The sequence below is a fragment of the Helianthus annuus genome, chromosome 5, assembly GCF_002127325.2.
Source record: "Helianthus annuus cultivar XRQ/B chromosome 5, HanXRQr2.0-SUNRISE, whole genome shotgun sequence".
Taxonomy (NCBI): Eukaryota; Viridiplantae; Streptophyta; class Magnoliopsida; order Asterales; family Asteraceae; genus Helianthus; species Helianthus annuus.
In genome coordinates this window covers 151,183,517-151,205,305 of record NC_035437.2, presented here as the reverse complement: position 1 = coordinate 151,205,305, position 21,789 = coordinate 151,183,517, and the positions used below count along the sequence as shown (strand labels likewise).

The following is a 21,789-nucleotide window of genomic DNA, read 5'->3' as shown; positions in this document are numbered from 1 at the left end:
CTCGGATCCGCCAGAGTGGAACCATGAGGTTGGTGCTCCTCCACCACGACAGCCGGTACCTCGAGAGAGGCGGGAGGTCCCACCACCACAGCCGGTTAGACCGCCGAGACCCGACCCGTTCACTCCCGAGGCTGCTTTTGACTACACACAGCAGAGGATCGATCAGATGGAGAGCAGGATGCGGGTTGACCACCAGTGGACCATGCAGAGCCACCACCGACAGGATGATATGCTCAGGTACATGATGTCGGGTATGTCAGTAGGTGCACCGATACCACAGCCCTTTGCAGGACTATTACCTCCACCTGTTTATGGAGACGATCAGCAGACCCCGTATGTTTATGGTCAGTACCCGGGGTATGACCAGTGGGGAGGGCAGAGTGGTTATGCTTACAGTGGTCAGTTCGGTTGGCAGCAGGCTGGCGGTTCAGGTACTCACCAAAGGGAGGAGGATTCTGGGGATGATGAGGAGTGATGGAGCGGATGGACTGAAGCAGCATATATCCTTTGATATCTTTATTTTTATTTATGCTGTTTTGGTAGATTCGATATGGTTGTATTAGCAGACATATTTTTATTTTTATTTTCTGTTTGAACTTGTGATGTTGGAACGTTGAACGTTTGTAGTAGTTGGTTTGGTATGCTATGTTGGTTTTAGGTTGATGATTTGGAGCCGCTTTCCGTTCGTGTGAGAGAGAGTTTGGTATTGTTTGCTGAGCACGTTCGGTATTGGAGGGCCTATGTGGAAACGACTGGCACTTTGACAGTCTCACATACTGAGTTAAGTCGTTTTCCTTCTTCTTGTTGTTGTATTTTTATTTTTATTTTTATTTCGTCGTCTAGTTTAGTTAGTTAGTTCGTTATTTATTTCGTAGTTTTAGGTAGTGTCGAGTCGTGTTTTCGTTCTTGCATTAGAGACAATGCAATCTCTAAGTGTGGGTATGGGAATACATGTAAATAACCGAGTCTTAATTATAAAAATCCAAAAAAAAAATTAAAAAATTGAAAAAGAAAAAAAATTGAAAAATCAGAAAATGTCTTTCGAAATAAAAAGAAGTTTGCAAAATAAAGCGGAAAATGATAGAAAAGAAAATTTTTGCTTGGGTTTGAATAATAATAATATGAGATTTAAATAAATCGAGTTTGCGTCTAGTTTGGGATATGTGGATAGGCCCGGGTTTTGGTTCTAAGTCCCTTTGAGTTAATATACCTTAATTGTCGGTCTGCTAGTGGGTTCTCGCCTGGGAAATATGGGAAACTAAAACTGGCAAAAATAGTATAAGGGATGCCGTTATAAGCTAAGATAGTTAGAGTTTTTTATCTTATCTCGCTGAAAAAGAAAAAAAATAGAATAAAAGTGAGCTAGAAACTAAATGAAAGTAACACATGCCTATGTAATCCGAGTTGGGGATAGCGACTCTACAGCCGGAATGCCTATGGGATGTGTGAAATCGACTTGCCGAATAAAAGTACCGAAACCTATGTAATCTGTGATTGGGGATAGTGACTCTACAGTCGGAATACCGTTGGGTTAGGGAAAGCATCGTCTAGTCTCACGAATCTGAAAAAAAAAGCAAGCTAGAAAAGAAAAAAAAAATGGAAAAAATATAGATTTGATTTCAAACTCTCTTTATCTTGGTATAAAACGGTTAGGAATTGGTCAAATGATCGTTCTTTTAGTCCTATAAGCTTGAGTTGGGAGTAGGTGGACTGTTGATTCTAGTGTGAGACCCTAGGTGGATTGACCGCACTTAAATTAAATTCACATGATAAGGGTTTGGGATTGGATTCGGGTTTAAAGTGGATAAAGTATATTCGTAATCGCAACTAACGCAAGCCTTGGTTTTAATTAATTATACCTATAATTTTCGACCCAAGTGAATATTTATCTTTGATTCCGTTGCATAATTCTTTTTCGGGGACGAAAAAAGAGTAAGTGTGGGGATGTTTGATGTACTGCAAAGTACATATGTTTATAGTGTATATTTCGGTCAATTTTCAGTCGTTTAGAGTCTAGTTTAGGTTAGAACTGCGATACTGCTGACGTTAAGCTTTGATTTCAGGTCCCGTAGCTTAAAGTGTTGAAAAACGAGCAAAACCGAGCAGTTTGGAAGAAAATCGGGATTCGTACGCGCGTCGGGAAGAGCCGGAAGCTGATAAGAATAAAAAAATAAAAAATATATACAATGGAGGCGCCGCGTGACGCGACCCCCCCTAGGCGTCACGCGAGGGGTGTGAAATCCGGAGGAAATTAGGGTTTTTGTTGGATTGAAGAAAAAGAAACCGAACACAACTCTGAATACGAATCAAAAAACCCTAGGACGAATTTCGGAGGTGATTTTGAGCATTCTGGAGTATTTTGCCGAACGGGAATCATCCGGTTGAAGCTTGGATCGTGAGAGTGAAGACCTTTCGGGTTTTATCTCCCGGTGTTCCTTATTTTCGCGTTTTCAATACTTTATGATGAATTCTTGTTTTGAACTCGCTTTGTTTGATTTGAACAACATGTTTCTTGGCTAAACTTAGATACTACCTAGATTTGATGAAGGTTTAATTTATGTTTGGATCTTTTAACGGTTTTTATTGAATTGATTATGGATTTACTTTGAAAGTAAAGTGTTCTAGATTTTCTGATTTGGTGCGTGTGCGTATTTACTTTTGATTGTGGATTGTTTGCTGTTTCACATAGATTTTAGTGACGGTCTTTATCACATAATAGATCTGTGTTGATTATTTGCATCCTTGCGGGTTCGGGTAATTTTTGGGTAAATCGGCCGATAGCCTTAGAAACAGTAATTAAAATACAATTAGAAGTAAATATTCTGCTTAACTTGTCACTGAGAGGCTCGGGTTAGTTATTAGGTCGCGGTGCAATATATAGCTAATTTAGATTTTGAGAGAAGTCGACATTAGTTCCCTAATTGCAGTTGTGTCTAGTAAACCAAGTCAGAACCTAGAATTGCCTTAGATTGTCGCACTGAGAGGTAGATAGTCGTATTAGGGCACTTTTAGAGTCGTTAGAGGACTGAGAGGAAACCTAACAGTCGGTAATCATAACAGCCTTGTAGGGTTTCCTAGGTTTCTTCCTGAGAAGGGTCGGGAAGTCTTAGCATCGAAATACCTTAAGGTTTAGTACTTTACGATCCCGGCTCCATACAACAATAAAACCGTTAGAAGTCCATTCGTAGTTAAACTGGATTCAAGTCTAGGTAGCCCTTAATCTCATCTGAAACAAGACCTTAGCTTTCGTTCGTATCTTAATTTAATTTCAATTTAATCACAATTTTAGGATTTTAGTAAAAACCCCCCCTTAAAACACAACAATTATTAAGTCGTGTCAGTGTCTAGTCTAAGTTTAGTCGTTAACGTATTTCATTAGATTCCTTGTGGGTTCGACATCCGGACTTACTTTTCTGTGCTAGAGTCGACCGGTACACTTGCCGGTGAGTAGTTTAGTCAAGTTAAAGAGTCTAGATTTTTATTACTTGAGTCTTAATTTAGGGTAATTTTAGTTTAATTAGTTGAACTACTTTTTCCACATCAATTTCCAATAAAAAGGACGTCATGTTATTTAAAACACCTCTGAACGACCCAAGGGCGACACGTTATTAAATCACCTCTGAGCGACCCAAATTTTTATAAATCCCAAGATCCTTAAATCAATTAATGATCATCTTATATGATAACCGGTTGCACTCAAATAAATAAAGTTGCATCTTTATAAAGGACTTTGGAATTATAGGTTGTTACTACTTCTAATCTAAATAAAATTCTTGTAAATAAGAGTGGATATAGCTAATTATTCCTTGGCCAACTTCTATGAGAATTCAAGGTTCATTCTTGGTAATCTCCGTCAAATTTTCAAGACCCTTATAAGTTGAATTGAATGGGGAACATGTAAGAGCAAGTTAGCCATGCAATGGCTGGTCAAGATGGCCCACATCTGAAAAGGGAGGTCTGAATTCGGAATAGTTGGAATGCATGGTCAAGACTTAAAAGTTTTCAAACTTTTGTCTTCTGGCCATCGCTTACGGACCGCAAGACCCCTGACTTACGGTCCGTAAGCAGGGTACCTGGGCATGTCCCGCAAGGATCGGTTACGGACCGCAAAGCCTTAGGCTTACGGTCCGTAAGGGAGGCACCTGAACCTATTTCAGTAAGGTCGGTTACGGACCGTAACCCCTTTAGCTTACGGTCCGCAAGAGGTCCTTACGGACCGTAAGGCCTCAAGCTTACAGTCCGTAAGACCGTCGCTGGCAGTAAGTTTTGGACAGCTGCCTGTCCAATTCGTTTAACCGACTTAAAATGTAAATTTGTGAATCTATGGGCTTGCTAGGCAGTAAATAGCTCTCTAGGGACACCTGTGATCATCTCCTAACCATCCTAGAGTTGCTTGGCATGATCTAAAGCATCCTAGTTCACTATATAAAGAACTTGAGTGTGATCATTTGGCACTTGCTCACTTGGAACATTGGTTCAAGACTCTCTGGAGCTTCTCTGGTCAGCAACTCATTTTCTTAGGCTCCATAATCCTTCTTAGGACTCTTGTAAGTGTCCTTGACCTCCTTTAATCCATTCTAACTTAGTTAATTAAGTAAAAGTCAAACCGTCGTAATTAAGGTTTGACTTCGTGATTAATCATAATGTGCTCTGTCAAATCACGAATTAAAAATACCTTTAGGAAGGTAATTAAGTGGGTAACAAATCCTTAAAAGGGTGTTATTCGATTCCCACTCTAAGCATGTCAATTGTCGAGTCAAAGTTAATCATAAAAAGTCAACAGAATGCTTAATTTCAAATTAATGCATAATTAGCAATGTAGGTTGCATGTAACCTATTTGAACATTAATATAACTTGGTAATAAGTATAAGAACATGTTCCAACATGTTCAACTCGACAATTTTCTGTTTAGACCCGGTTCGGAACCGAAAGTCGCATAGTTTGACTTTCGCTTTGACTTTCAGTTCTGACCCGTTTTAGTTAAGATTAAGATTGCCTTAGAGCTTCTTTTGGACCTAATAACATGTTAGTATATCCTCCTGTGATTATACAACATGGTTCATTAGATATCTTGTTCGTATGCATGTTTTCGTTAAATGCCCATATGTTGACCGTTATGCCCAAATGTCCACAAATCATGATTTTTGAGAATGTATAAGGGTAGACACCTTAGTTACTGAATTATAAACTTGTCCTCAAAATTTGACATCAGTTTGAAGTCTAGAATAAGAGTTATGCTCATTAGCGTAATTAGAAGCTTTCTTAGTAAATAATTAGCGTAATTAACGCATAGCCTATTTAAACTTAGATTTTATACCAAAACCTTATACCCACTGTTATGTAATAATATTTTGGGAATTTTAAAGATTTTTATTTATTTTTAGGCTGAGCATAACTAGAGGTTTTAAGTATAATTCGGCTTATGCCGGTTTTGCCCTTTTCGGCCATAAAATGAGTTTTACTAAAGCTTTTGACCTCAAACTTTTTCCTACTGATTTGTTATGCTAAATATAATATTTTGAGCCTTCTGGAATTATAAAAATATCAGCTTTTCTTTTAAAACCCGGAAATGGCTCCAAATCGCCTTTTTAGGCATTTTACGACATAGTATATGTCAAAACTAGTTTTTATATAAAAGGTCTAATACCTACTGATATATTTAGGAGAATTTCATATTTTAAACAGTAAACTAGAGATGAAAACTCAGATTGCCCGTTTTTATCTTTTTAGCTTATGTATAATTACCAAAATGCCCTTATGAGGCGTAGTTGGTGTTTAAAATCATTTGGGGCATAGTTGGACATACCTTACTGATATTACAACATATTTGGTACATATCATCTCAGGAAACTTGCATATGACTTATATGGTTACTCGTTACGCACTTTCGCGTTCGGATCGGCTTATGTGACTAGTTCACGCATATTAGCCGAAACGGGTCAAATCATATCATCTTAGTCTCAAAATTCAGAATGTGTTTGGTTTACCCATATTATACAAGTATCCAAGCTTGTAGGGTCCAAATCACATTCCTTCCCGGTTTTCGCATTCCTCGCGATTAAACCATATTTATTCTTCAAAACTAACCGGTCTAAGCTTAGGCTATGTTAAAAGACCCGTTAGGATTCTAATAGGTTGTATTAAACCTTCGTTCCAGAATAGGAGCTCAGTAAAAGACACTTGCATTTTTGCTTTTGTGTGGTTTATACTTGCTCAGGTAAATACTTTTAACTTATTTTCCCTATACGGGCTTGGGGGTACGGTATATAAAATACCGCTTGGTCGGGCAATTGACCCCAACTCATTAGTAATTGGGTATTATCAATGTGACCCGTTTGAAAACTTGGTTTTGTTTGTTTTTACGCCTTTGGGAGCTTATTGACCATGTCCCGGATATCCTTGGCATCATTTTTGGCCACGACCTTGACACCCGGGTGTAGGCGTACACCCGGTACTATGTCCATTATTAAGGTATAAACGTTGGCTTGCCGCCGCGGACTTATACCAAGTGGTGTGTCAATTAACCTTAAACCCAACACGACTCGGGCGACTGAACGCATAACAAAGATGTAATTCTTTTACAAGTTTAACTTTGATTAATTATTCCCAAGTTATAAAATGTTTTGTGCCACGTGCATTCAAATAAATTTTCAACCCTTTTCAAAATGAGTCAGTTAAATTGTATTTACCAGTGTAAACTGACGTATTTTCCCCAAAAAGATTAAGTGCAGGTGCTATACGTAATAGGCTGGTCTCTCCTTAGCATCATAGAGTCTCGCAAGCTTTGGGATGCATTTATCTGTTGAACAATTTTTCTCTTTTTATTCCGATCCGCCTGTGGATCTATTTCGACTACTTGTGATACTTTAATATTACATTTGATGGTTGAAATAAATCTATTTCTTTTGCTTCCGCTGTGCATTATAATTTGTGTTGTTTGACTATGATGATATCAACTACGTCACGATACTCCCCCACCGGGCCCACCGGTGACACGTGGAAATTCGGGGTGTGACATGAGTTCTTTTATTTTTGTCTATGTATACATACAAAGACTCTCCTCCCTTAGTCTTGGTTTTTACATTTTGGTTTCTAACCCTTCTTGAGACCATCCTATCTTGCAGGCTGGAAAGCACGGAATTATAATCGAGTTCACCGATCCCGACAATAATACAAAGCGAAATGCTACGTACCTACCCGAAATCGCTTCTCAAGAAGGTTAGCTTTTAGTGATGATGCTTTTTGTTAACTTTTTCTCTTTTCATTTAGGATATTAAAATGAAAAGCCCCATTACGGTTGAAAGCAAATCATTATAAATCATTTAGAAATTTGACCCATTTACTTGACATGTACAAAATTTGTTTCGACCCGTTGCCCCCACCTTTTGACCCATTTACTTGACATGTACAAAAGAAGTGAGATGTTTTAATCATATCTAGAAACACGAATAAAAATGCTCCAGGATAAGTGTAAACCTGACATTACTCAGTTTGACCTATACATGTATCAAGTGTTTTTACCAACCCGCAATTTCCCACCTCTTTACATACACTGGCCTTCAAATATCAGGAATGCATTTGGACAGCTGGCAGCAGGGATGCCGTTGGTGGTAACAGTCACACTAGAGGAGCTTGAAGCTATTGAACGAGTAAGTTTTATGTTTACACCACAACTTTTATGGTAGAATGTATGAACAAATTATATTCCCAGTTAATTCTCTTTGTTTTTTTAATTATCTTCAGCTTGAAGCAATGGGATTTGATATCTTTTAACAACTTATTAGTGTTACAAAAGGGTACCTTCTTCATGAAGAATATACAAACTTGCAAAGTTTAAGAAGATATATATAGCATTTGATTATACCATATTGAGGCCACTTGTCTGCCTCTTAAACCTATAATTGCCACATGGCATTATGTTCTTAAGAAATTGATTTAAGAGGTGTTACATATGTGTGAATAGTTCCTTGAAGATGTTGAGATTGGTGGAGAACGAAAAGTAGGTCGTGGTACCAAAGTCATCGAAGCAGCAAAGCAGTCGGAGAAGTAGGTGGAGTCGGTTTATCTTAATGAGGTTAATTGTCTTCAAAGAATGTTCCATTTTGAACTTATAATCTACAATTTTGTTGCGATTTTAAGAGCATACCCCTACTCAGATTCTTTTTCCATTCGATTTCAGGTTACGTCGTTTCTTTACAAATAGATTTCCGCCGAATACCGTTGTTGACGAACTCTCAGACCAATGACCGATTGAATGGAGGTAACAGTTAGTCACTCAGTTTGTTTGTTTGTTCGATTGAGTGGTTAATTGGTGCATGAACACATCGCCTTAAAAAATAAGAATAAATCCTTATTAATATTTATGTGTAGTTTATAAATTTGACTTTGGACAGCTTTCAACTCTTTCCCCTTTAGGATAATGTCGTTTATTTGACCCACTTTTGATAAAACATAACCAAGTCAACCCATATATGGTGTTGTATAGGTTATAATTTTGAATGCGATATGAAACAACTGGCTTAATCTTATGAAGATTTTGATTGCTTTAAGCCCTTTGAAATGCTATTGGATATTCAGAACGTATTCAAAGAGCCTCATGGTGGCCTTTCAGGTCTCACAAAGGTAAATAAAAGTATAATGTGATCTTCGATGTTCCTGATCACACGTCAGGAAAGATCAGTGATTATCAGTTGTAAAATATAATAATTATGCCTACAAAAATACTAATACGAGATGTTTTATCTATTTTCATCTTGATGTTCAGTGATTATCAGTTGTAAAAGGTCAGTGATTATCACGAACATTAATGGATGGGATAAGAAGAAATCACGAAGCATACAATCGCCACCTAGCCATCCATCCTCACTGGTTGGAGAAACTAAAGTTCAGTTCCATAATGATCAACGACATCTCCTTGTTGTAGATGAAAGTCAAATTGCCATTTATGACCACCAACTGGAATGCTTGAAGTTGGTAAATACTTGGACTCACACCTCACTTTTAACTATCCCAATGAAGCATACATCATTTAACTATCCCATGTAGCCGGTAAAACCTTGCAATGCTATGAAGTGTGGGGGCTTTTACACATATACACACCTTATATATAGTTTTTTTTTTGCAATCGTTTCCAGGCTTGTTTCATTTTCCCACCCCTTATTGTCGACCCCGCCGCAACGCGCGGGTTTCCCACTATTTTATATAGTTGTTGAAGGTTTGAAGCTTAACCATGCACTTTTTACATCTTTATTCTCACAGTGTCGAGATCCTTGCATAAGATGCAGGTTCCGAATGATGCATATTTCAGGCTTTTACAGAGGTTTTAATAAAGTCTTCAATGAAATTAGTTTGTCTTTCAGCAATCGAACTAACAAAACTTTTTGGTCTCTGGAAGAGGTGGTATGGGTTTAGACAATTCCAGTTGGCATTTAGAGTTGAAGTATGACCGGTGGGTTGCTCTCCCAATAGCTGGGCCATGGCCAGCAGCCTGTTATAAGGTTTGTTTATATATGATGTTATATTAGTTGATTGTCTTAAACACATATCATATATGATGTTATATTAGTCCAACAAGGTAAGTCCTATTTATGATGATTCACATTTGCAACTAACAATTCACGGGTGGGGTTTGGGTTGTGATAATTACATTTTTAGTTAGTTAGGGTTGTGATAATTACAAGTTATGGTGTGAAGGAGATTTAAAAAACGGTGTCAGCTGAATTTTTAGGGTTATATGCTAAGGATTGGAAGCTCGTGAGGATTGAGAAGGTAAACTTGAATTATTATTATTTCTGCTCTCAAGAGTCTTTTTTAAATTACTGATTTAATTTATTGTAGTAATATGTGCTCTGTTATATGGTTATTTGTTACAAATCATTTAAAACTAGCTTTTTATATATGTATTAGGATCAAATTAAGTTTTAGACACTCTATTCATATGACATGTATGTTAACTTTCTTTAGAGATTTGGCAACCACTCTATTCAGGATTCAGGGGGCAAAAATGTGTAGTGGCATCAAGGTACAGTGATCTGTTTTATCTATAGTAAAGTTCAATATTTATAAATACATTCTCAGTGTCGATTTATTACTCTTTTTTTTAACACGAAGGTGCTCCGATTTCTGTAATATATTGTTATTGTTGTTATAGAACTGATAAGTGTCATAATTTACTAAATTAAGTCTATTATCCAATCTCTATCTCATTTCAGGGCCATGAAGATTATAATGTGGATTCACCTAGGAAAGAAAATAAGCGAACTAAAGTCGGTGACTTACCTCTATCACAGAAAAACAACTGACGCTTACAAAACTCGGGTTGCTTATTATCGACTGAGATTGGCGTACGTTAGCGATTGTGATAGGCAGGCTCCTGAAGACCCGATACCCGACTCGACGCCTGACCCGATACCCGACCGGAGTCACATGGGAAGCACATGGGTCAATTGGATTCAGTCAATTTCAGCCAACACTTGATCACAAGTAGTACCCACGTTTTCTACATATCAGTCCAGAGTTATTTTATTTTAATTCCATGTCAATTTTAATCTCTTTCTTATTTTCGTTTATTTTGAATTAGTCTAGAACAATTATTTATGTTTCCCTAAATGTAGCTACGTGGGTGGTTGTATCCCCTTTCTTCCATATGTACTGAACAATTCATGAATGAGAAGGGCAGTGAGTTTTGAGTAAAGAATTTGTTATGGTTAATTTTCTCTCAATGGAATTTGGGGTGAATTAATTGTGTCTATGCTAGCTCAATTGTGGCATATTGAGTGGTGTTCTTAGACCCGAATTTATAACCGGAGTGGTGATTTCTGTATCTTCGGGAGTGATTCGCAGCCCTACTGTTGGTTTTGGTGGTGTATCTGTATCCAAAACGAACCGTAGATCTATCTTTTATTTTACCGTTTTATTTGAACCGGTGATTTGAGGGTCATACTCCTATCTTTTATTTTACGATTGCTATCAGATTGTGTGATTGTGTTATGAAAAGGGAGATAAAGTTTTTAAAAGCTTTATGGGACATAAAAACTTGAGAAGACCATGAAAATGTCTATACTGTAATCGAGTAAGTAGCGAAGTTAAATTTTAGTTATACTTCAATTTTTTGTCTATTATGTGTAAATAAGTATTCCTAAATATCATTTTTTTAATGGCTAACGTTGCACACCACGGAGATTAAACCTAAAGATCATTTACATTGATGACATTGGCATTCCTATTAATCTTATACCTTTTTTCTTGATATAAAACATTATTTCCAGATTATGTGAATATGTGAATGAGGGACCTATTGGATACAACACTTTGCTGGTGGATGGACATCCTCTAGGTTTTCTACCTTAAAAAGAAATTATGCAAATAAGTTACTTAAGAAAATGTTCTTTGATGACAATATACTAAAAGCTAGCATGTCATGCATGAGTCTAACCAATTTCCTAGGTTCTGTTCACATAATAAAAGACGCATTGGATCTCAAGTTCATGGAAGCACAACCCACATAATATTAGAAGAAAGTCGAAGCACAGCCCGCATTGGATCTCAAGTTCATGCATGAGTCGGGTGTTTGCATGTGTGTTTAAGTTGATCATGGTGACTACGGCTTTAGAGAAAGTGCGAAGATGTGAGGATAAGAGAGGTTGGGTATGTGTTGATGACTATTTAACACGCATATATTCATAGAACACACATATTCATAAAAAGATTAAAGGGTGTGTTGATGACTATTGAACCCGTATATTATTGTTGCTTTTGATTGTAATTTAAATTTTCCTACCCGGGTGTCTACCCGGGTGATAACCTAGTGTAACATATACCAAATAGTACTATAACTAAAACAATCTTATCATATAAGTTAATATAAAAAATCAACAATTATATAGGTTAATATCATTATAAAATAAGCTTATCATACAAGTTAATATCACAAAATAAACAATCTTATCATATAGGTTGATATCATAAAAATAAACTATATTGTCCTATAAGTTAACATCATAAAATAAACATAAACGCGATAAAATTACCGTTAGAATGAATTAATTAACTGAACCCAATGACAAATGATTAGGTTGTTTGGTTGAGGACTTACATCAAACACCATGAATGCAACATCCCTGAAAACCCCATCTTTCAACCCTAAGAACTTATAAACAACAACAGATTCTTAGTTCCATTCAACAATCCTATTATCTAACACAGATCCTTTATTCATAACATTCCAGATTCAACAATCAAAGAACATAAAGCAAAATCGATGTCTAAAACTTACCTGATGTATCATCGCCGTCAAAGACAGAGGGATTGAAGCCTATACAATGAATATTACCTGGAGACAAATCGACGATCGAAGCTAAAGCTCAAATCGACGGCCGATAAATCCCACCAGATTTTCCATCTCTTTACTATAATCTTAGCATCATTAAAAAACCTAAAAAAGAAGGGAGGATTTGAACCTAGAGAGAAATCAGATCTAGAATTTTGAGAGAGATAGAGAGAGAGAGAGAGGGAGCAATGATAGCAAGAAAAAATGGGTTTAAATTTTGAAATGAGAATTAAGTTTTGGTTTGTCCCGCCTATGCGTTAATGCATGCATGAATGTAGCAACTAACTAATTATCATTATTCATATAATTTTGTTAAAATTAAGGATTAAAGTATAATAAGTTTAGGGATTAAAAAATAAATAGTATTTAAAAGATCAAATTACCCTTATTTTAGAAGTCTATCTATAAATTAATAGGGAAAAATCCTTATTTTTTGGTATCTTAAAATAATTCTTGCTCATGCATTATAATATTAATATAGTATAGATAATGTTTGCCTATCAAAAAATTTTGAAAATCCAAGGTTAACCAAACTATAAATCACAGGGCCGTGACAAGTTGCAAAGGAGGTGGTTCCTTGCCCAAAAAATAAAAAGGAGATAAATATTGGATTTCGGCTGTGGAGAATCAGGAGGGCCGACCCACTTCCCTTGACAACATTCCAAATCCAAACAAGCCCAATCGTGGAAAGTGTGTTGTAATTCAAACACAATACGTACTGTTAAGATAATAATCCCTACATAAACAATATACAACCTCCATCGAACTAATAGGGGGGTTGGACTAATATTAGAGCATTCACATCCAAGGCATCATATTTTCAGTGTGGTGTTTTTAAAATATAAAAAGTATAAAAAGTGGTTGTGAATGGAGGAGAGAGAAAATGTTACTGTTCATCTGTATATTTGGGGGGACACTGTTCACCCACTATAATTTTTTAATATATATTGAAAGTGGTTGTGAGTGAAAGAGAGAGAAAAATATAATGATAAAGGTATAAAAATATTATTTAATTGAAAAGGAGAGAGAAAAAGTATTTGTTTTTAGTGGAAATATATTGATATAGGAGTTGTTTTTTAGTGAAATGTATGTATAATTTTAGGGGTTGGATGTGAATACTCTTATACACAATACGAAGACACCCACCGTACACTGTTACGAATCTTTTGAAGGCTGCAAAATACGAAGGAGGAGAAGGTTGTTGATTCGAGTTCTAGGTCGAGGATAGAAGAAATCGGGTCGGGTTCGCAACTTGCTCTATATAGAGGTGCACAAAACTGGTTGTTTCAAGAATTGGGAAGGAATTAGTTCCGGGTTTGTCAACAAAGTGAAAACTGGTTGTTTCAAGAACAGGTACGAACCAGTTCTGGGTACATTTGGGTTTTTGACCAATTTGGTCAGGTTTTGGCCTATATTTGGGTCCAGGTTTTGACCGGGTAGAGGTGGATCCTTACCACCAGGTTGGGTCCGTTTCAGTTCTTTTTCCAACCCCGGGTCTGGAACTGATATGGACCCGCAGGTTGAGTCGTGTAGGAACGGGTTCCGAATCAGATAGAAACCGGTTATTTTTGCACCTCTGAATTGAGAAGTAGAGGGGGCAATCCTGACAAAAAAACTATTACATGGGTCAGTTTGGGTAAAGCTGCTGTTAATGATTATGTTTGCTGTTAAAGCTGTATTTTAACCTGCTGTTAATGCTGTCTAGAATCTGTTGTATAGTGTTAAGTAGGAATTTGATTAGCACTTAAGAAAATATGTTCTTCGATTAATTGGTTCATTTAAATTGTGCAGTCACAAATTGTTTTTCCAGTATGTAGGTTTAGGGGCAGAACAAGAGGCGTCATAAGGGTCCGCTGACCCCTAAGTCACTAAAATTTGTTGGATTTTTTGTGCACAATTAACAGAGACATAAGCTCCCTCATATTCAGAATACATCAATAGTGGCGGCCCACTGAGGGTGTTTGGAAAAGTATTCAAAGAGCAAGAGTGTGAGTGCATAATTTGTTTCTAGAAGATTAACTAAATAATTTGATTAAATACTTGATAATAGTTATCGTTTGGATTTTGGACAAGAAGCATACAGACGCCCACTTCTAACTCTGAAAAAACATAATTGACAGGTGGGGCAAAATCGGACACTTCATAGTTTTCATATAATCAAGCATGTCCAGTGAGAGGAAAGGGTCTATTCTCCAATTCGCAACCTTTCAGAGTTCCGTGGATGAAGGTTTTTGGCATGGACTATGTTCTTTAAAACTCAACAAGCTAAAAACCGACGAGTCACCCATTTCAATAACAGGTTTGCTGTAGTAACTTTGAATCCTTTTGATTTAGTCACATGTTGGTTAATAAGTTGATTGTATAAATGATATTCTTGTAGGATTCTACACACCTTGCTCTAATCCCCATGTATCAAACCATCTGAATTTGCTTGCTGAATCCTTGCCAACCGAACCAAGTGACGAATTACAAACCGCCGCAACCTGTGGGAACAGAAATAAATGTTCGGTGCCTGGAACGCTTTACAACACAAACACATATGAAGGATATCAGTCCCTTGATAAAAAAAGTCTGTTAAAGGCTGAAGGAAAGAAGGTACAATTCATGTTTTTTTGATAGTTATATAATCTTATTGAATTAGTTATTTTCGGTGACGTATGAATGTTATATCAAAATCTTGAATATCAGATTTGGGACGATATTAGATCAGGAAAAGTAGAGGAGGACAGTTCTGTGCTTTTAAGGTTTCTTATTATATCATTTGCGGACCTCAAGAGGTTTCATTTCAATTACTCGGTTGCTTTCCCTGCGTTGGCTCTTGATCCTCCAGCAACATTGGTTGATTTAAAGCCAGCATCAGAATGGTTCACTGCTGAAGAGGTTTGACCATATAGCTTTCCTTCTGCTTGCAGTCAACTCTGTTTTTTGTTGCTTAAAAATATACAATTGTACTTTCCTGGCATACAGGTTGAATCTGTTTCGGCATGCTGTAACGAGTGGCGTATGTCATGTTTAACCGCAGGTAGTCATTTGGACTTTTGTGCCATCCTGGTTTGTTCCAAATCCTTAATCATTTTTTAACCGTAATTGTAGGGGTGTAGACGAGCCGGTCCGAGCCCGACTAGGCTCGAGCTCGGCTCGTTATTTTCTTATGAAGCTCGGGCTTGAGCTATTTTGAGAACCACCTAAAACGAGCTAAAATCTCGGCTCGTGCTTGCTTCAATATCGCTTAAACGAGCCAAAGCTTGGCTCGTGCTTGGCTCGTCAATGTTGTTGTTGTTTATTATATTAATATATAAAAAATTAAAATTTTGTTTGGGGTTGTTTAGGCTCGCGAGCCTTAACGTGCTCTGTATTTCAGGCTTGAGCTCGGGCTCGACAACTAAACGAGCTCTTTTTCAGGCTCGACCTCGGGCTCATTAAAGCTCAGCTCATTCGAGCTTTTAATCGAGCCGATCACGAGTAGCTCCTGAGCCTCTAGGCTTGTTTACACCCCTATGTAATTGTTGAAGTATTTACATTTTTAGAGTGCATATGTTACTCTAGGTTTAAAATTTCAAATATTTTATTTTGTAGATGTGCCGTTCTTTCTGATTTGTATATCTTCAAATTCACATGCTACTATTAGACCCCTGAAGGACTTTAAAGCTTGTCAACACGAAGATCATAAGGTGAAGAAGCATCTATTATTCTAAACATATAACTCAAGAATGACTATCTTTAATTGCCATAGTTTTGTAAAAAGTTCATTATATTGGTGGCAGATTTTATTTGCTTTTTATGACCCGTATCATGGTCCAAGTAATCCCGGCTGGCCGCTTCGCAACTATTTGGTATTTATTTACGTCAGATGGAATATCACCAAGGTTCCGTTTTTATGCTATCGTGAGAACCGCGGCTTTGCTGATATGGGTTCGTCTCTTGTTGGTGAAGCGATTATAGAACCTTCACAAGGTAGACTGGCCGAAATTGTGTAACAACTCTTTAAAAAAATGATATTTTGTTTTTTTTTGTAATTGTTTTTCATAACATGTAAAATCTTTATTTATTTTGTTGTTTTTAATTAATCTAAAATAGTAGGGCAAGATGAAATGCACGTGCCTCAAGTTATTGGATGGGAAGTCAATGGTAAGAAGAAAGTATCGAGACACATTGACCTATCTACTTCCATGGATCCAACTAGGTCGGTTGGGTGGTTAAACTGTTTTTTATTCTTCAAAATTCGTAGAGTAAAATGCCATTTTCGTCCCTGAGGTTTGGCCAGTTTTGCGACTTTCCTCCAAAGGTTTGTTTTTTCGCATCTGGATCCAAAAGGTTTGAAATCTTGCCATTTTCATCCGGCTCGTTAAACTCCATACATTTTTCTCTGTAAGTCGGGGGTATTCTATCTTTTTGTTAACTTAAAGGGCAATTCGGTCTTTTTCAGTAACTAAAAAGGTGGAAATACCCCTGACTTAAAGGAGAAAAATGGATGGAGTTAAGGAGCCGGACGAAAATGGAAAGATTTCAAACCTTTTGGATCCAGATGCGGAAAAAAAACCTTTGGATAAAGTTGCAAAACTGGCCAAACCTCAGGGACGAAAATGGCATTTTACTCAAATTCATATATTAAGTAACTAAAATAAAATGTTTGAATTATGCAGGATGGTTATATCAGCTGCAGATTTGAATCTGAAGCTAATGAGATGGCGTCAGTTACCATCGTTAAACTTGAGCATGTTGTCTAGTACAAAGTGTCTTTTGTTAGGAGCCGGGACTCTCGGATGCCAGGTGGCACGCATGCTTATGGTGAGTATTTGAGTATTTCCCTGTTGACCCTTGTTGACTGTACACGTATGCTTATAATCTTATGTGTATATGTAGGCTTGGGGTGTACGGAAAATAACATTGGTGGATAATGGTAAAGTGGCCATGTCAAATCCATTACGACAATCGTTATACACATTCGATGATAGTGTCAAAGGTGATAAAAAAGCCGTTGCAGCAGCTGAAAGTCTTCGTAAAATCTTTCCAGCAGTGGTAAAATTAACGCTTGAATATTTGAATTAAATATTTTTTTTATTAGTTGATTTATATTTATATTTACAGGAAGCAGAAGGTATAGTAATGGCTATACCTATGCCTGGGCATCCGGTACCGAGCAAAGACGAGCGAGGCGTGCTTGATGACTGCACGCGTCTTCGTGAATTGATCGAGTCTCACGATGCGGTTTTTTTGCTTACTGATACGAGAGAAAGTCGTTGGCTTCCAACTCTTTTATGTGCCAATGCTAATAAGGTTTGTTTGACTTCAAAAGTCAAAATGCAACTTTTATGTAATGTTGTAAATTACCATTATGCCCTTACGGGTTTCAGTCGCCAAGAAAACTGGCATTGACATGTTTGTTTTATTATTGTCTTCAGCTTACAGTTACTGCAGCATTGGGGTTTGACAGTTTCATGGTAATGCGTCACGGTGCTGGTCCTCTTAGTGCGGCTGATGAATCAAAAACCGAACCCGTTAGCTCTTTATCAGCGGATGTTGAAAAAATGTCACTGTCACATAGTGACAGCAAGCCGAGGCTGGGTTGTTACTTTTGCAACGACGTTGTTGCCCCTGTTGATGTATGTAACTTTCGCCTTTAATCTCCATGTAGCAATTTGGGTGGGTTGGGTAACGGGTCAATTCGGGTAAATACACTTTGGCTGTGGGTTGTATACTTGTATATGATAACTAGTTATTTGTCATTTATGTTACAAAAAGTTACATATAGTTATTTCTAAACGAGAAATGTAACACCAATAATATAACAATATTTCTTTATTAGTATATGTAAGATAAAAATTAATTATCTTTATTAATTATTAAATGAAAATGGGATGCTAACCAGCTACCGAAACCATGCAGTCAACAACTAACCGCACTTTGGACCAGCAATGCACGGTGACACGTCCCGGACTTGCTCCTATTGCATCAGCCCTTGCAGTCGAATTGTTTGTCGGGATTTTGCATCATCCACTCGGGTAATGCTTTGGTTTTAAACTAAATTATATTATTAAAAGTATTTTGTAAAGTATGCATATAATTTTCTTACTTTTAAGGATGAAAAAATATAATAATTATTTTGTTACATTTGTATTCTACAGGATATCAGCAGAAGCCGGATTTGGCAACTCTTTGGATAGTGGAAGCAGTGAGCAACCTCTTGGTATATTACCCCATCAAATCCGAGGCGCACTTTCACAGTTTTCTCAGATGATACTTGTGGGACATTCCTCAAATAGCTGCACGGCTTGTTGCCCAACCGTAAGTCTACTTTTACAAACCCTAAATACAAAAGATTTTTGGTCATGCATTGTGATATGCAGGTGGTTGCGGAGTATCGAAAAAGGGGTCTGGATTTTGTCCTGCAAGCCATCAATCATCCAACTTACTTGGAGGATCTCACCGGATTGACGGAATTGATGAAATCAGCAAACACTTTTGAACTTGACTGGGACGATGCGACTGATAATGATGATGATGACTTTGTTGAAATCTGAATCTCTTTGTGTTTTTAGTATAATTAATGCATGAAGAACGCGTTGTTTCAGGGGTAAGCTCTTGTGCCATCTTATGGCAGTTGATATTGTTAACTTTTACTTTGACAACCATACAAAAACAGGATTCATGATCATGTTCTTAGTGAGCTAACACTTGGTCTAGCATGTACAAAAATGGTCCTTGGACAATGTTTCAGATTTTTAGTTATGGTACCAGTTAACACTATAGTCATGTCCATGTAGCTTGATCTGTATTATGGATTTTGTCTCTCGTTGAAATTGTTTCCGTCTTTTGTCTCTGTTTTTACGGTCTATTTTCTCCCATAGTCACTTGTTTATACGTTGTTTGTGTTTTAGTGGCTTTACCACTTGAGTCCAAAATCAAAAAGTTCTGACGCTCCGAGTCCATAACCGCTCATTTTTTAACATTTTGAGTCCCTGTGTTATAGTGGTTTTAACCACTTGAGTCCAAAATAAAAAGCACAAGTGTTAATAATTGGACTCAAAACGTTATAAAATAAGTAGTTAGGGACTCAGAGCGTTAAACTTTTTGATATTGAATTCAAGTGGTTAAAACCACTAAAACACAGGGACTCAAAAGTAATTAACTCTATCCTTTAAAAGACTTGGTCTTTTCTCCGACCTTTAATTATTGATACCAAACCTCAAAAAAGTAATTTAGAAGTTTATTATGTTTTTTTTTTTTAAATGTTATGTTCTTTTTTTAAATTCCATGCTTTTTTTATGCAATGTTTTTCTAATTTATATGCTATGTCTTTTCTTTAAGTGTTATGTTTTTTTATTACAAGTATTTATTTAAAGGGGAAAGTGAATATGAGGTTGTTACATATCTAACCTTAGATGTGAAACCATCAAAACTACGTAGTTTTGATTAAATCTAAACAAAAATAATAATTTCAATTCTTCTTTCCCCTGGTTCGTCTCATCTATCCACCCGTTTCCCACTTCATGCACTCCACGGCTCTCCTGATTGGATCACAGGGCATGGATCGATTTAGTAATTACGCAGTTGATTAAATTCGCAATTGATTGTTTGCTCTCCGTCGATCCATCAGCGTAGTTGATTTCAACTCTTATTAAGCTAGGATCAACCATTATGGATTTAATTTCAATACATAATTTAGACATCATCAGTTTTGACTACTGTTTCCTCTTCGTTAATTAGCACATATGGTTTAAATCCCAATTTCACCACTATTGATCGTGTAAGGTAAATCTTCTTTCTTAGTTATCCATCACAACTGATTAGAAATCTTCATTTGCCGCAGAATAATCAAATAATGAATTGTTTTTCTATCACAAATTAATGGCCCTAATTGAATTATAAGGTTTTACTATGAACCCTAAAACACACTAAGAGTGAACTGCTACAAAACCTTGAAACCAGTACATTAAACTTCATAAGAAAAATTTAACATCTTTGACGATGACAAAATCCATGTGAAACATAAAAACTAACCTTTGCTTGCATGTGAACATAAATCTGACTTTTAAGGTAAAAATACTAATTGTTAACTTGAATTAGTTCGATGATCTTGGCTTGTGTATACCATTAAATATATAAGAAGAGAAAATTATTTCAAATTGGATCTGCTTATCCTCAAGGTTTTTCCAAAATGTTCAATCTGTTGGAAATACGGTAGTGAAAAACCCTTCATTCCTCGACCGAACAATTAAAGGCCAGAAACTCCACCGCTATTGCATTACCTCACGAAAGTAACAGGCCGGAAAATCTCAAAAAAAAAAAAAAAAAAAACAAAATCAAAGCCACCGCACACAGGGAAATGGGGCACATGTATCACTTTTGAAGCCCTATTGCTTTCAACTTGCACATCGAACAAAGCACAAACAAGGATGTGCTACGATGAGATTGGTAGAGCAGAAAGTTAAGAAGAAACTGTTGGATAGATGGAGATGAACAAGGGGAAAAGAATTAAAATTAAAATTTTATTTATATTTTAATCAAAACGACGTAGTTTTGATAGTTTTACAAGGTTAGATGTGTAACAGCCCCATGTTCACTTTTCCCTTATTTAAATGTTATATAAAATAAAAAAAAATAAATAACCCGGTGAAACAGGTAGCTTGCACCGATCAATGGGGAAGCGGGGAAAGTGTTTCTGTGTATTTTGAAGCTTTTTTTTTTCTTTCTTTTTTTGCCAGTATGAAAGAGGAAAAAGGACTTTTGTTTAATATTGCAAACAAGCCCTTTATTCTTTTGCAGGTATTTAATTTTAATAAACTTTAAAGTTTGGTCTAATTTCAAAAAAGGACTTATAACTATAAAATATATTTATTTTAAGGAATGGAATCAAATACAAACACTTATGTTTGTAAGAACCGTAAGAACCAACACATAAATGACAAGTGTCCCTTAATAAAAAATTTGTTTAGGGGTAATTTAGACCTTTTGACCATATTTATTTATAACTAATTAAAAATAATTATTAAAAGATCCCTAAATCCATGCAAGTTTAATACAAATCAAAGTTTGAATTTTTTAACATATCCATTATCTAGTAACTTTTCATGATCGAACCAACCTGTAGGAACCAACACAAAAAATATAATCAGCACAACACTATATAATTAGCATAACATCCTTAATCATTCTCCATTATCAGCACATCGTCCTCAATCGTTCTCCATTATCAACATGAACGACATTAGCACAACATACTCAATCGTTCTCCATTATCTACTTTTAGTGTTTGTTTGTATTATATTGTAATTAACACATAATCAGCACATTATCAGCACAATTATAAAACAACTTTTGGTAACTTTTTTAAAAGTCACTTTTATAAATAAAAAAAAGTTATAGCAATATGGTACTCATATTAAAGATTAAAAAATATTTGATTTTATGGTATTTTAAAAAATAAAATAATGAAGTATATAAAAGTTATTTTAGTTTA

The 21,789-nt window shown here is 36.3% G+C and overlaps 1 protein-coding gene and 1 long non-coding RNA gene across 5 annotated transcripts; one reads left to right on the top strand and one right to left on the bottom strand.

The window, feature by feature from the left end:
• Positions 1-12,006: 12,006 nt before the first annotated feature.
• LOC110939383 lies at positions 12,007-12,548 on the bottom strand. The gene is made up of 2 exons (XR_002592217.1): positions 12,276-12,548; positions 12,007-12,149 (listed from the first exon to the last, which is right to left on the bottom strand). It is a non-coding gene; the product is annotated as an uncharacterized LOC110939383 (long non-coding RNA).
• Positions 12,549-13,431: 883 nt separating this feature from the next.
• LOC110941840 (ubiquitin-like modifier-activating enzyme atg7) lies at positions 13,432-19,076 on the top strand. 4 transcript variants are annotated; one of them, XM_022183525.2, is made up of 16 exons: positions 13,432-13,682; positions 14,140-14,317; positions 14,450-14,628; positions 14,710-14,924; positions 15,018-15,209; positions 15,297-15,351; positions 15,906-16,000; positions 16,094-16,283; positions 16,407-16,512; positions 16,973-17,117; positions 17,193-17,348; positions 17,418-17,606; positions 17,732-17,932; positions 18,216-18,331; positions 18,455-18,614; positions 18,677-19,076. In XM_022183525.2, exons 3-16 carry the CDS (start codon positions 14,493-14,495, stop codon positions 18,848-18,850), a joined length of 2,130 nt encoding a protein of 709 aa, XP_022039217.1. In that variant the 5' UTR covers positions 13,432-13,682; positions 14,140-14,317; positions 14,450-14,492; the 3' UTR covers positions 18,851-19,076. The 4 variants fall into 4 exon arrangements, with proteins under 4 accessions (XP_022039217.1, XP_022039221.1, XP_022039222.1 ...); XM_022183530.2 differs by having other exon boundaries at positions 13,454-13,682; positions 16,410-16,512; XM_022183526.2 differs by having other exon boundaries at positions 13,456-13,682; positions 14,147-14,317.
• The last annotated feature ends 2,713 nt before the right edge of the window (positions 19,077-21,789 follow it).